At 37.4% G+C, this 13,672-nt stretch overlaps 1 protein-coding gene across 4 annotated transcripts in view; it reads left to right on the top strand.

Moving 5' to 3' along the window:
* Dmxl2 (Dmx like 2) overlaps positions 1-13,223 on the top strand; it is a 153,172-nt gene extending 139,949 nt beyond the window's left edge. For 2 of the 4 annotated variants that reach the window (XM_074065947.1, XM_074065946.1), the window contains exons 30-44: positions 43-173; positions 751-836; positions 1,264-1,465; positions 2,499-2,616; positions 4,288-4,350; positions 5,098-5,184; positions 5,263-5,384; positions 6,827-6,965; positions 7,640-7,700; positions 7,830-7,957; positions 8,387-8,464; positions 9,434-9,525; positions 10,007-10,059; positions 11,485-11,702; positions 12,435-13,223. In XM_074065947.1, the coding sequence (XP_073922048.1) occupies positions 43-173; positions 751-836; positions 1,264-1,465; positions 2,499-2,616; positions 4,288-4,350; positions 5,098-5,184; positions 5,263-5,384; positions 6,827-6,965; positions 7,640-7,700; positions 7,830-7,957; positions 8,387-8,464; positions 9,434-9,525; positions 10,007-10,059; positions 11,485-11,702; positions 12,435-12,644 (1,788 nt within the window). In that variant the 3' untranslated portion in view covers positions 12,645-13,223. The remainder of the gene's footprint in view (positions 1-42; positions 174-750; positions 837-1,263; positions 1,466-2,498; positions 2,617-4,287; positions 4,351-5,097; positions 5,185-5,262; positions 5,385-6,826; positions 6,966-7,639; positions 7,701-7,829; positions 7,958-8,386; positions 8,465-9,433; positions 9,526-10,006; positions 10,060-11,484; positions 11,703-12,434) is intronic. The other 2 variants (XM_074065949.1, XM_074065948.1) reach the window with 1 other exon arrangement.
* The last annotated feature ends 449 nt before the right edge of the window (positions 13,224-13,672 follow it).

Below are 13,672 nucleotides of genomic sequence, written 5' to 3'. Positions count from 1 at the left end.
ATAAAATTACATATTTAAAGATATCTTTACCTTTCATTGCAGCCGTTTCTTCCCTTGTCTGATAGTGGTGTTATATATGATTCTGATGAAAGTGTTCATAGTGATGACGAAGATGACAGTGCCTTTTTTTCAGACACACAAATACAGGAGCACCAGGATCCAAATTCCTATAGGTAAGGAAGGTTTTTTTTCTTTTTTGACTTTCTTTTATAGGATAACCTGGTGTTACTAATTTTAAATGATATGGCTATTGTGAATTTATGTAAGAACTGACTTACATTTTCCATTTAGGAATTCCTTACCTTTGAGGTAAATTTCTAGAAAGAAGCAGAATATTTCCTTCACATCTAGTTTCAAAGAATAGCTTTCACTCAGATGATAAACACATTTTTTTTAATGAGAAAAAAGCCATGTAATTTATGTGACTGTGATAAATATTTTTCTACTAGGTAATTTTCAGATAGTGCAAGTGTGATCTATTGTTACATCTCTTATTTTTCAAAGACTACAAAGGAGCCATTTTGTATAGCAAAAGTCAGTGGCAGCTTTTTTTTCTGGGTTGGAGATTGAGCTGAACAATTGATAGGGAACATTACTTTTCCTGTAATTTTTTCCTTTTCTTTTCCTTAGTACTGGGGAATAAACCCAGGGCTTCATGCATGCCAGGCAAGTGTTCTATTTGAGCTATGCCCCCAAACCTTATGATTTTATTTTTCAGTTAATGAGACTGTTTTTGTCCCCCTTGAGCAGCTGGGCACTTCTACATTTGACAATGGTTAAGCTGGTACTTCATAACATCAAGACTTTCTTTCCCATTGCTGGACTGGAATTCTCAGGTAAGTCTGGAATTTGAAAGGCAGTGTTATTAAATATAATAAATTGCCATTAAATTAATGTTATAAAATCTATAAAAAATACCTTTTGGCACTTTAAAAATACTGCATTGGAGATTTTATGAAGTCTTGCTTATTTTAGGCTCTAATTCTGGTTTTAATTCCTAGAAAGAGTCACTGTCTACCTAGAAGATAGTGATTGAAAGTAGAAAATCAGACTGGGGAGGCTAGACATTTCTTCAGCTCATTTAGAGAGCTATTCTTCTGTTTTATTGGAAGCATTAAAAATCCAAAGGGTGGTAGATTGGGTTTTTTTTGTATCTATTTGTATTTTCAGAATTCTTGACTGTAACAGGTTGTGTTTTGTAAATATATGGATGATAGTTAATATTTTTATCAAAATAAAATGACATATTTTATTACTTTTTAGAGCTGCCTGTAACATCACCATTAGGCATTGGTGTAATTAAAAACCTGGAGAACTGGGAACAGATCCTGCAAGAGAAAATGGATCAGTTTGAAGGTCCACCCCCTAATTATGTCAACACATATCCAGCTGACCTTTCAGTAGGAGCTGGACCAGCTATTCTTCGAAATAAAGCAATGCTAGAACCTGAAAATACTCCATTCAAGTAAGAAATCTTTTAGAATGCCAATGAGAGTACAGTTTAATTTTTTTGGAAACCAGTTTGACAAAATATGCCAATAGCCTTCAAAACATTCCTAACTTTGAACCTGTAATCCAGTCTTAGAACTATTTTCTAAGAAAAACATCAGAAATCTGGATGGAAAATAATTTTTCTCAGAATTATCGCCCCACCTTTTTTCTTTCTTTTTTTTTTTTGTGGTCCTGGGGGTGGTTGAACTCAGGGCCTTATGCTTGCTAGGCAGACACTCTACCTCTTGAGCCACTCCACCAGCTCCAGAATTATCTTTAATTGACTAGACATTTTATTTTCAAGAGAAAAATAACATTATCATCTATATTTCTGAATTATATTCTATATTTTTGTATTGTCATTTTCAGAATTCTTGGAGCAATTTTTTTGAATAATATGCAAATAAGGTGTTACTGACTTTGTGGGTCATTTAGCAGTAGACAGATAAAGAGTTTACACTTGATCTTAGCCAAAAGGCTCAGAAGCAATTACATTAAGGGTTTTTGTTGGTATTTTGATTGTCTACCTACCCATCTTGGCTCTTTTTGATAAGCAGCATGCTTTTTTTTAAAAAAAAATTTAACTAATACATAAAACAACAATTGTACATATTGGTTATCATATGATGTTTAAACGTACCTAGAGGCATGCTTTTTAAAGTAGCTAGCCATGATTAGGAGCTAATTTTATATTCATTGATAATTAATATGAAAAGCAATGAATGTGAGTTCATTGACTTAAAGTGTAATCTAGAAAGAGACTAATGAGAGATTTATTTTATACTCAGCTCATCCGGTTCACTCAGTGTAATTAGAAAATTTGTTACTAGTGAAAGAATGATTTTTAGGAGAACTCAAAATTAAGTGAAACAATTCACAAAGTTTTCTTGAGCTTAATACTGCCTTCTCTGCAATAGATTTTGAAGGTTTTAAAACAACGTATCTGAAAATATGGAATTCATTTCCTATAGACCGAAATCATGTGATACGTTCATTGTTTTTCATAGGTCTCGGGATTCTTCTGCACTTCCAGTCAAACGACTTTGGCATTTCCTTGTTAAACAAGAAGTCCTTCAAGAAACATTTATTAGATATATTTTCACTAAGAAACGAAAGCAGAGTGAGGTATTTTGAGGAAAATATTTTCTGTTGTAATTTCTCTTTATAATTTTCTTTAACATTTCTAATTAAGTCAGTACTTAATTTAGTTTGAAGTTTTATTTCTGGTTGGAACTTACTATCTTTCATATATTGTGGGTAATAGCCAAAGTTTAGTAAGTTCAGTGAACTTCTTTTAGGATAAAACCCTATAATTTTCATTTTGTAGCAATGAAACAACATAAGTCCCTTGATAAATCCATATAATCATGGGAAAATTGGCATTTAAAATATTTGCTATTGGACTTTTAATAATTCTTTTGGATGCTTCACTGTCAGCTGCTGCAGCCCTAGGGGCCTTCCAGACAGGATCAGTCAGCTTGACCCTTTAGGCTGAAAGGGAAGCAGTCACAGCAAGAGCTATGAGGAAGAGTCACTTGTCCAGATCATAGCTCCTGAGGGTTCCACAACAGAGCCGAAATATTACTTTGATTATAGCCATCCTGTAGGACCAGGTTATTTGTATGATTTCTTTCCCATGCCTCATTCTAGCAAACATTTACATAAAGGAAAATAATCTTGTGATTAAGAGAAAAATTATGTGCTTATTAAAATTCTTTGAGTAAGAGTGAAGTAATTATCAGTACTTTGAATCTGTGTGTGCAATAAATAATTAGGTGTGATAGTACACTCCTATAATCCCAGCATACAGTAACCATAGGCAGTAGAATTGGAAGTTCAAATCCAGCCTGCGCTACTGAGACACTATCTCAAAAAAATTTTTTTGATTTGTATTTTAGGTCAGCCCCTATAGGATAGAAATATTGATCACATAGAATGCATCTGCTCTTTTAAAAAAATTTTTTTTGGTGGTACTTGGGTTTAAACTCAGGGCCTCCTGTTTTCCAGGCAGGTGCTCTACCACTTGAGTCACACCCTAGCTGGCATCTGCTCTTAAAAGTGTTTTAAGCTGGGCCTCATGACTGTTGTCTATAGTCCCAGCTACTCAGGAGACTAAGGCAGGAGGCTTATAAATTGAAAGCCAGCCTGTCAACTTAGCAAAACCCTATCTCAAATAAGGGCTGGAAATGTAGCTCAGTGATAGCGTGGTTGCCTGGATTCAATTCCCAGAACTTGGGGTGGGGGAACAAAGTGGGTTTTATTTTTAAGAGATTATGGTTTTAAGAACTTTTTTTTGTGTGTGGTACTGAGGTTTGAACTCTGGGCTTCTTGCTTGCTGGGCAGGAGTTCTACCACTTGAGACATTAATGCCAGGCCTGTTTCATGTTGGGCTTTTTCAAAATAGGGTCTGTCTCTCAAACCAGTTTCCCAGGGCTGGCTCCAAACCACGATCTTCCTGATCTCTGCTTCCTGAGTAGCTAGGATCATAGGTTTGAGCCCTTGGCACCCAGCTGATTTTAAGAACTTAAAGTTACATAAATGGTATACAAATAATTTTTATTTTGAAATAGCTTTTGTGTCTTTGTATATGTAATTGTCACAGTAACTTTAATTTTGCTCTTTTTTGCTTTGCATTTATCTGATGACATTTTGTTTTATTTGGATTATTTTTTTCTTGATTTTTTTCATATTAATTTTTGGCATCTTTAAGTGATTGGGTGACCAGCTTGAATTTTTCATTTTCTTTATGATTTCATTTCGTGCATGTTTTGTGTTTGTGACGTGTGGTTTACTTAGTCTGTAGAAGAACATGTGGAGCAGGTCAAACACAACTACGTTTCAGAAGATTACCACATCAAGGTAGTATTCCATGCTCTTCTGTTCAGCTCATTCTTTAAAGCTCCAGGGGCTAACTCCTCATCTCTAATACTAACCACCACTGCCTATCTGGCTTACTATTCAGAGCACTCACTGCTCCCATATCATCTCAAAGTGTAGGGTAGGAGATGCTTCACTAAATAACTGGCTGTACCTGGCCATTGCTGCTTCTCTTTCTTGTTCCCTGTTCCCTCTTCACTTCTTCTAGTCTGTCCTTAAACACTACTGACTGATCTTGCCTTCTTGATTCTGCCTCTTCTTTCCTTCCCATTATTTTCAATCCTAAGCTACCTCACCTCAGTCTCCTTCATTCCGACTTCTTATTCCTATGTCATTACCCTTATTTTAAAGTGCATCATCTTATGTGGTTCCCTTATCTTTCTGTGACTTTTTCCTCCACTCTATGCCTGTTAGCATATGCACATTCTTATTGCAGAATATTTGTGCACCTTTGGAAGAGCTAAAAGGGAAATATTACTGTTATAAGTGACTAAAGAAAATACATTAGCCATCTTTTGTGACAGTGTCTTACAATCTTTATAATTGGGGTGATAACACACATTATTGTATCCAAGCAGTTTTTCCAAAACTAATTTTCAGTGGCTAAAAGTGACTCTTTTTCTTGATGCTGCTGCATTTTCTTCTTATCCAGCTTTTAAATTTTGTGGGGTATTCATATCTCTATGTAGAGCTGTGCTGTAGAAACTAAAAGTCAGCAATGTTTTGTAGGTTGAAGCTGATCTGGGCTATCCAGGAGGAAAGGCAAAGATCATTCACAAGGAATCCGACATGATCATGGCGTTTTCTGTTAACAAGGTAAGAACCGTTGTCATTATACAGAGTACTTGTTTTCAGTGAAATCGCTTCAGTTTTTACTGTGCCTTTGTTTTACAGGCAAACTGTAATGAGATTGTTTTGGCTTCCACACATGATGTTCAAGAACTTGATGTCACTTCTCTATTGGCCTGTCAATCATATATATGGATTGGAGAAGAATATGACAGAGAATCTAAAAGGTGTGTCACATAGCTAATTATAAATGTAGTTTTCTTCAGCAAGCACCCACTAAATTGTTGGGTTGAGAGATGTGTAAGAAATAAACATAATTGGTTTAGCTGCTAAGAAAAGGCTTTGCCTACATTAATAAATAAATCACTCATTGAACTGTTCATAGTGTTTGAATCAGAACACTATGAAAGTCTATGGCTAAAAACTGCTGTTTTGACATTGACCTCTCCCCCCGCAAAGAAATGTCAGGAATTACACAATATATTGATTGATGAGTCACACTTACTGAGTAATTTTTACAGTGTTTCTTAATCACTGCCTGAGAAGTGCATCTTTTTTACAGATAAAAGTGTAGACAAGCTGGGCGTTGGTGGCTCACACCTGTAATCCTAGCTACTCAGGAGGTAGAGATCAGGAGGATCGTGGTTCGAAGCCAGCCTGGCAAATAGTTCGCGAGACCCTATCTAGAAAAACCCTTCATAAAAATGGGGCTGGTGGAGTGGCTCAAGGTGAAGGCCCTGAGTTCAAACCCCAGTGCTGCAAAAAAAAAGAAAAAAATGTAGACAACTTTTCATTAAAGCTGTTGATATTGCACCAAAAATATTTTGCAACACTTTTATTTTGGGGTTTCCTACATGTTTGCTCTCCTTGCTCTTTTGTAGGGTCAAAATTTTTATGTGCCTAGGAACGGTGCCAGGATATCTCTCTCATTTTCATTGAATTTTTTGTTAGTGTAATACTTTACAGTGGATATAACCATGTAAATATGATATTCTCTGCCATCAAAATTACTTCCAGTTTTTTTTTCTCAAGACCTGAGAACTGAACCCATAAGTCCCCATCTTCCACATTTTTATGTGACAGTAGATTAATTAGTACTTTAATTTGAGGCTCAGTGTTAGTGTACTTGCCTAGCATGCATGAGGATTGAGAGTTGGAGGACAGCCTGAGCTATATTGTGAGATTCTCTTTCAAAAATAATTTGGCCTGGCACCAGTGGCTCACATCTGTAATCCTTGCTACTTGTGAGGCAGAGATAAGAGGGATCTCATTTTGAAGCCAGTCTGGGCCAATAGTTCATGAGACCCTATCTTGAAAATACCCAGCACAAAAAAGGACTGGCTGAGTGGCTTAAGTGGTGGAGTGCCTTCTTAGCAAGCTTGAGGCCCTGAGTTCAAACCCCAGTACTGCCAAAATAAATATTTATTTGTATTTGAAGAGAACATTTTAAAACTAACATTTGTTCCAATTTGTGCAGCAATAAATTTACCCCCAAACATAATATTTAGACTGAATTAGTGTTTTGTTTAAAGGGAAGAAGTTAACCCAAGTTTTTCTCAATGCATATTTATTACATTTTTGAAGTAAAGAGTGGTTATGGGTACTCTAATTGGAATTTGCACTAAGAGAAAATACAGTATTCAGAGTAACATGCAAATATTTCCCACAGTTCAGATGACATCGATTATCGTGGTTCCACCACAACTCTTTATCAGCCCAGTGCAGCACCCCACTCAGCAAGTCAGCTGCATCCACCTTCGTCTCTGCCATGGCTGGGCAGTGGACAGACCAGCACTGGAGCTAGTGTGGTATGTTATTTACTCTTAGATAAGGTTTCTGGATGAGAGCAAATGCCCAGAAAAAGTAAGTCAAAATAATTTTGACCTAGGGAATGACCCTAAAGATCAGGGGTGAGGACCAGTAGGTATACCATGATAGTGGTTTTCATTTATTGTATTTCTCAGAGTGGGTGCATGCTTTTTCTCACAGCAACTCTAGTTGATGAGTGCCATTATTATTATTGTTCATTATCACTTTATAGATGAGCGAACTGAGGCACAAAGAGGAATTCATGTCTACCTATGTTTGAAAGTGCCTTACATTAATTCTCACATTCTACTATAGAGAGGAGCTGGGTATAGTGGTGCACACCTATAATCCCAGAACTTGGTAGGCATGAGTTTTGATGCCAGACAGGTCTACAAAGTGAAACCCTGTCTCCAAAAATAAAATAAAATAAAATAAAATAAAATAAATCTGGAGATGCTCCTGATTGTCCTCAGGGAGAGGCACTTGGAGGACAGTTCCCTGCATTACTTCATGAAACTACTTGTAACCTCTCAGTCTGCACAGTCCAGGGCTATACTTCTGCAACCCATCAGAGTTTCTCTTAGCAATCATCAGAATTAGAGTTGCCCTGAAGCATATCCTTACTTACCTCTTGGACATACACAAAATGCATTCATTGTGTCTTCTTTTAAAGCTTATGAAAAGGAATCTCCATAATGTTAAAAGAATGACCTCACACCCTGTCCATCAATACTGTAAGTATTTTATTTATGATCTATGCATTCTAAGTGTCCTTGATCATTTTGGGGTTGATTTATAAAGAATACAGCAACTCTAATTTTGACTTTTAATTCTTTCTGACTGCTCTTCCTCATGTGTTTCAGATCTTACAGGTGCTCAGGATGGCAGTGTACGAATGTTTGAGTGGACACGACCTCAGCAGCTTGTCTGCTTCCGCCAAGCTGGCAATGCACGTGTTACTAGATTGTATTTTAACTCACAGGGCAACAAGGTTAGTTCTTCTTGGGAGTTAATGTGAACCCAGCCAAGAACAATTGTGGATATTGAGGAGTAAATTATTATTAAAGCTGAGCAGGCAATTTGTTGGATTCTATTTATATAGTCTCTTTTCTTCCAACAGAAGCATAAATCCACAAAATTTAGTGTAGATTAATCAGTTATCCACTTAAAAGATACCCAAAACTCCAAAGAATAGAAAACTCTGCTTCTGTTAAGTTCTCGAGGGAATGTAACTGCTCACTCAACTTCCCTGGAAAGATTTAGAGGAAAATAGTGAAATGGGTATGGTAAGACAAAGTGACAGAATCTATAGTACTTGGATTTTCTTAGGAACTACATCAGAGACAGGATGCTTGTTAAGTGGGCTGTGAGCAATTCTCCATAATGATTTTTACTTTTAATATTTATACCTTAATTACAGTGTGGTGTTGCTGATGGTGAGGGTTTTCTGAGTATCTGGCAGGTTAACCAGACTGCATCAAATCCTAAACCTTACATGGTAAGTACCACTCGTATACCTGGATGGCACACAGAGAATGCCTTGTTTATGAATTGTGATGGATCTGTTGGGAAAGGGACAGTATGCCCAGCAGTCATAGCCTAGAACCAGCCAGCCATTTGCGCCCTAGTTTTACATCAGAACGACAATGTAAAAATCCTTGCTTTTTACCTTGAGTGACACTATGGTATTTGAAAAAATTGCAGGCGCTTTCTGTCTGTGTGATCAAAGTTAGGATACATTTTTATTAGAATTTTGTGAAGTGTATAGTAAGATTTAAACAGTTTCTGAACAGCTCATTTTCTCCAGAATTTTGCTTCTTAAAAGATAATAATCCCAATAGGCTTCTTCACTCATTAATCCAAATCTTATTAAAACCCTTGGTGATGAGCTGGGGATGTAGCTCAGTGGTAGAGCACTTTCCTGGCATGTGTAAGGTCCTGGGTTTGATCCTCAGCACTGCAAGAAAATGAAAGGTGGTAGTTTGGCACAGAACGGGTAGAGGGTAATGCTTTCTGGTGTGGATCTTCTCCCATCATTCATACACACTTCTGGGCCTAGAAGATTCACTAAATGTTATTCAAGGTCGTAATCACTAAAGTTGTTTGAGCTTCTAATATATTGAAAGTCCTTGTTTGAGGTGGGACTTTGCTTTGTAGCTGACCTCGAAATCCTAGGCTTAAGTGATCCTCCTGCCTACTGAGTAGCTGCACCACTGTACCTGGCTAGTTCATATACTTTGAGGGATCATTCTTTTCTTGCATAATCTAAGATATAATCTTTAATTCCACATTTTTACCAGCTCTAGTTTTAAAACTTATTGGACATTAGCAAAATAATGTGCAAATATCTGCTAATCCTCTATCACTCTTTACTGTAGAACCAATTCTTAAAAACTGTAGCAGAACTGTTTGTACCATAGTAGATGGTGCTGGTTTAGATAACATCACTTGTACTTTGTTTTCCTAGAGTTGGCAGTGCCACAGTAAAGCCACAAGTGACTTTGCCTTTATTACCTCTTCAAGTCTAGTTGCAACATCTGGACAGTCCAATGACAATAGGTAGGTTAATGGAGAAGCAGAAAATATGGGTTTCTGTTTAGTAGGGTTGTTCTACCCCAAGAATTAAAAAAAAAGTTGTTACATAACTCTTAGAATGGTTTTCCATAACAAAAAGAGAAAAAATAAATTATGTTAATACTGTTAGGTTTCTCAGAACTAACAAACATTTGACATTGTGTACACATCACTCAGCATTTTCTTTGCTTCACATGGTTTGCATCGGCAACACGTGCCTATGAATAACATCTCTGATTTCCCTGCAGTTGTTACTAGCTTGGGACATAGAAGCATCCCTTCTGTTCAGGAAGTCACTTCACCATTTCCCTGGGTAGTGAAAAAGAGATGGAGTTTGGGGAGGCATTGACAGGTGGGACCTTGTGAAATAGGCTGACAGTTGAGAATCTATGCTCTATAAATGTGAGTAAACTAATGTGAAGACAGAATAGTTGTTTATGATGTATTTTTGCTGTTCCTTTAAAAGAAATGTATGCCTCTGGGACACACTGATATCACCTGGAAACAGCCTCATCCATGGTGAGTTAAAGGAATGCTGTCCTGGCTTTATTTTAATTAGTGAATACAGTGTTTATTTGCAGCCTGAAAATGGAAAAATATTCAGAACGTCTGGTTGCCTCACCAAAGTAAATACATGTGGTCATAGAATTCCAACTAGAGTAGTCTTTGTTATTCTGTTGAGAAAACATGGTATGAAAAAGCTAAGTAGATTTTAAACAAAGATTTCTTAGTCTTGTAATATTTTGATATATATTTTGAAAGATGCAGTTATTTCTCAATTTTATTTGGGTGCAAAATTGTTTTTCCTGCAAACAGTTGTTAATGTTGTTTAAAGATTTGCCAAATTTGAAAGAGCTCTTACCTAGCATGTGTTAGGTCCTTGCTCAATCCCTAACTGCAAGAAAACTGGAAAAGTACGTTAGTCGGCTTTCCATTACTGTAACACATACCTGAGATAATAATTGATTTACACAGAGAAGAGATAATTTTATGTCATGGTTTCAGAAGTTTCAGTCTAGGATGGGTTGTCCTTTTACCTTTGGGCCTATGGTGAGTAAGCTGCACACTGCATGGCAGGCAGGGAGGAAAGGGCTGTCTGGGGTCCCACTATCCTCTTCAAGACATACTCCCAGTGTCCTAACTTCCTTCCACTAGACCCCATCTCTCAAAGGTTCCATCACCTCCTGCAGCACCATAGGCACATGGGCGTTTGGGGATACTTATCCAAACCACAGGAGGAGGAGAACTCCTACTTTATAACTGAAGATGTTCACACAAGCATAGTTGAGTTTTAGTTACCTACTTGATGGGACAGCACAAGGCTCAGGTAAATACCTGTTATTGAGTATGCAGTGAGAAGCTTAAATCTTAAAATTAGCAGTACCTACTACACATTAATGGGTTTCAGTGTGGTACTTCCATACCTGCTGCTTCTACATACCTATTAGACAACATAACTTAGAGTTTAAGGTTTAAATATACCTTTTCTAACATTGCTTAGCATTTTTCTTCAGTCATATGTGTACCTCAAGTCATACCTTTTGTTGCTGTGACAAAATGCTGGACAGAAAGAAACAAGGGAGGAAGAATTTATTTTAGCTCATAATTTCAGAGGTTTCAGTCCACAGTTGACTGACTCCATGGTTTCTGGGCTGGGGTGAGGTAGAACATCATGGTGGACAGAAAGAGAGAACCACAGAAAGGTAGCAGAACACATGCCAGTGACCTGCTTCCTCCAGCCAGGCCCCACCTCCAGTAATGCCATCAAATTATAAATCCAGTGATGCCTTCATTTATTACCTTTAAATATCGCATCCACCAGCAGGGTACCCTTTATATGCAAACCATAACACTTAGTGAAAAAATGCATCAGGAACTTCTACATTTTTTAATGTGGGACTTGCCAAGACTGAAGTCCTTTAGGAAGTCTCTTGTTTTCTTTAGGTTTCACCTGCCATGATCATGGTGCCACGGTGCTTCAGTATGCACCCAGACAGCAACTCCTAATCTCTGGAGGTAGAAAAGGATACATCTGCATTTTTGACATCAGACAGAGACAGCTAATTCACACATTCCAGGCACACGACTCAGCTATTAAGGCTTTGGCTCTGGATCCCTGTGAGGAATATTTTACCACAGGTTCAGCAGAAGGTAACATAAAGGTGAGTCATTACAAAAGGTTGGATGTGCTAAGTATCATCTCTATCTGTTGTCAAGGCTGATTGAAAAAAAGAAAATCAAAACACTGCAGTCTTTGAAATGAAGGCCTAGAGTAAAGCTTTGTCGAGTACCAAATGTCTTTAAAGATGGGGGATGGGGCTGGTAGAGCACTTCGCTAGGAAGTCTCCCTGGGTTCAGTTCTCGGCACCAAGAAAAATAAAAAATCTTTAAAGAACTCTGTTTAAAGTGTTTGGGGTTTTCGTGATGGTGGGGATTTAACCCAGGACCTTGTGCATGCTAGGAAAGTGCTCTGTTGCTGAGCTCCAGCCCCTTCAACATGTGTGAATTTTAATAGATTTTTAAAAAATGACATTAGTTTAGCTCCTTACACCATTATCCCCACCTATATCCTCAGGATTTGACAATTACATGGCTGAGGTAAGGTTTCTAGAGAAGTGAGATAGTACCATACTTCTTTATGCACTAAGGCCTAGCTTAGCATTAGAAACATATCTGATTGAAATTGAGATAGGATATATCTGGCTAGTGTGAAACTTCAAGTGTATGTGGAAAGAAAAATCAGTAAGTATAAGGACAGTTAATGAATCATGCAAGTGTCATTACTGCCCCTTGGGTGGGAAAGGTAGGCTTTGGGGAGATGAGTTAGGAGCCATGTTCTTTCTTTCCATCTCTCTTTTTAATGAGTTGCAGTGTTTGTTTTCCTTTTACACCAGGTTTGGAGATTGACAGGCCATGGCCTAATTCATTCATTTAAGAATGAACATGCTAAGCAGTCCATATTCAGAAACATTGGAGCTGGAGTCATGCAGATCGACATCAGCCAGGACAACCGGCTCTTCTCCTGTGGTGCAGATGGCACATTGAAAACCAGGGTTCTGCCCAATGCTTTTAACATCCCTACCAGAATCCTTGACATTCTCTAAAGACCGGGGTTTATTTTTATATACATACCAATTAAAAACATAAAGCAGGAAGTAGGCAGTTTTGCTTCCCAAGCAGTCGTTCACACATTGAAAACAATACAGAGAGTCTCTGTAGAATTTGAATCTGACCCAGGCTGAGTGTTGCTGACCCAGGTTGCTAGAGTCATGTGCATGTCTCATTGTAATCAACCCTGTCTGTATGAAGGGAAGTTGTCCTTTACAGCATCTAGCAAACCTGATTCAGGAAACATTTGAGGGTAGCTAACAGTAAGTTCAAATAATGAGCAGGACCTTTACACCAAATTAAGGAAGAAAATGTTGCTGATTCAGGTTTTTTTCTTCCTGTTCTTACCACTGACTGAAGCATGCCTGCAGTTTTCTTCTCTGTTGAGTGAAGGGTAGTCATAAGGTGTTAGGAGCTCTATATCACCACAAAAATGTTCTTAGCTATGGGGCAGTGCAGTTTGCTGTGTGAGAGGTCATTTCCACTCTTTCCTGCTGAATATTTTTCCTGTTAGTGTTTATACTGAGCTAGTACTGTAACTTGAAAATGAGTGCAAATTTAAATGCAATGTTTTCCTCACAATTTGCACATTCACATTTTTTGAACTGCTAGTTTTTCTATTTAAACATTTGCCTTCATGTTAGGAATGTAATATGTGACCATGACATATTTGTAGTTAACCAAAAATCCAGTTTAGTACTTTTTCTTTTCATATATTCAAGGTTAAACACCTATAACATTTGAGGCTATGTTGAAACTATACCAATAAAGCATTTCATACCAATTAAAATGAATGCTAGGCTTCTTGCGGCCAGTTAGTAGTTGATGAGATTGGTGATACTATTTATTGCCACAGCCTATTGTATAAACTATGCAGAGTTAAATATTATTTGCTTGTAAAATATTAGCAAATGTCATATTTTGATGTGTTTCCTTGGTTATGACCAAAAATATGTTCTTGAGATACTGAAACCAATGTCTGTGTGTGTTTAAATGTTTACCAGCATATTGTCTCATCTTGTTA

This window comes from Castor canadensis, chromosome 2 (assembly GCF_047511655.1).
Source record: "Castor canadensis chromosome 2, mCasCan1.hap1v2, whole genome shotgun sequence".
Lineage (NCBI taxonomy): Eukaryota > Metazoa > Chordata > Mammalia > Rodentia > Castoridae > Castor > Castor canadensis.
The sequence above is the reverse complement of the archived record's forward strand: the minus strand, read 5'-3'. Positions and strand labels throughout refer to the sequence as shown.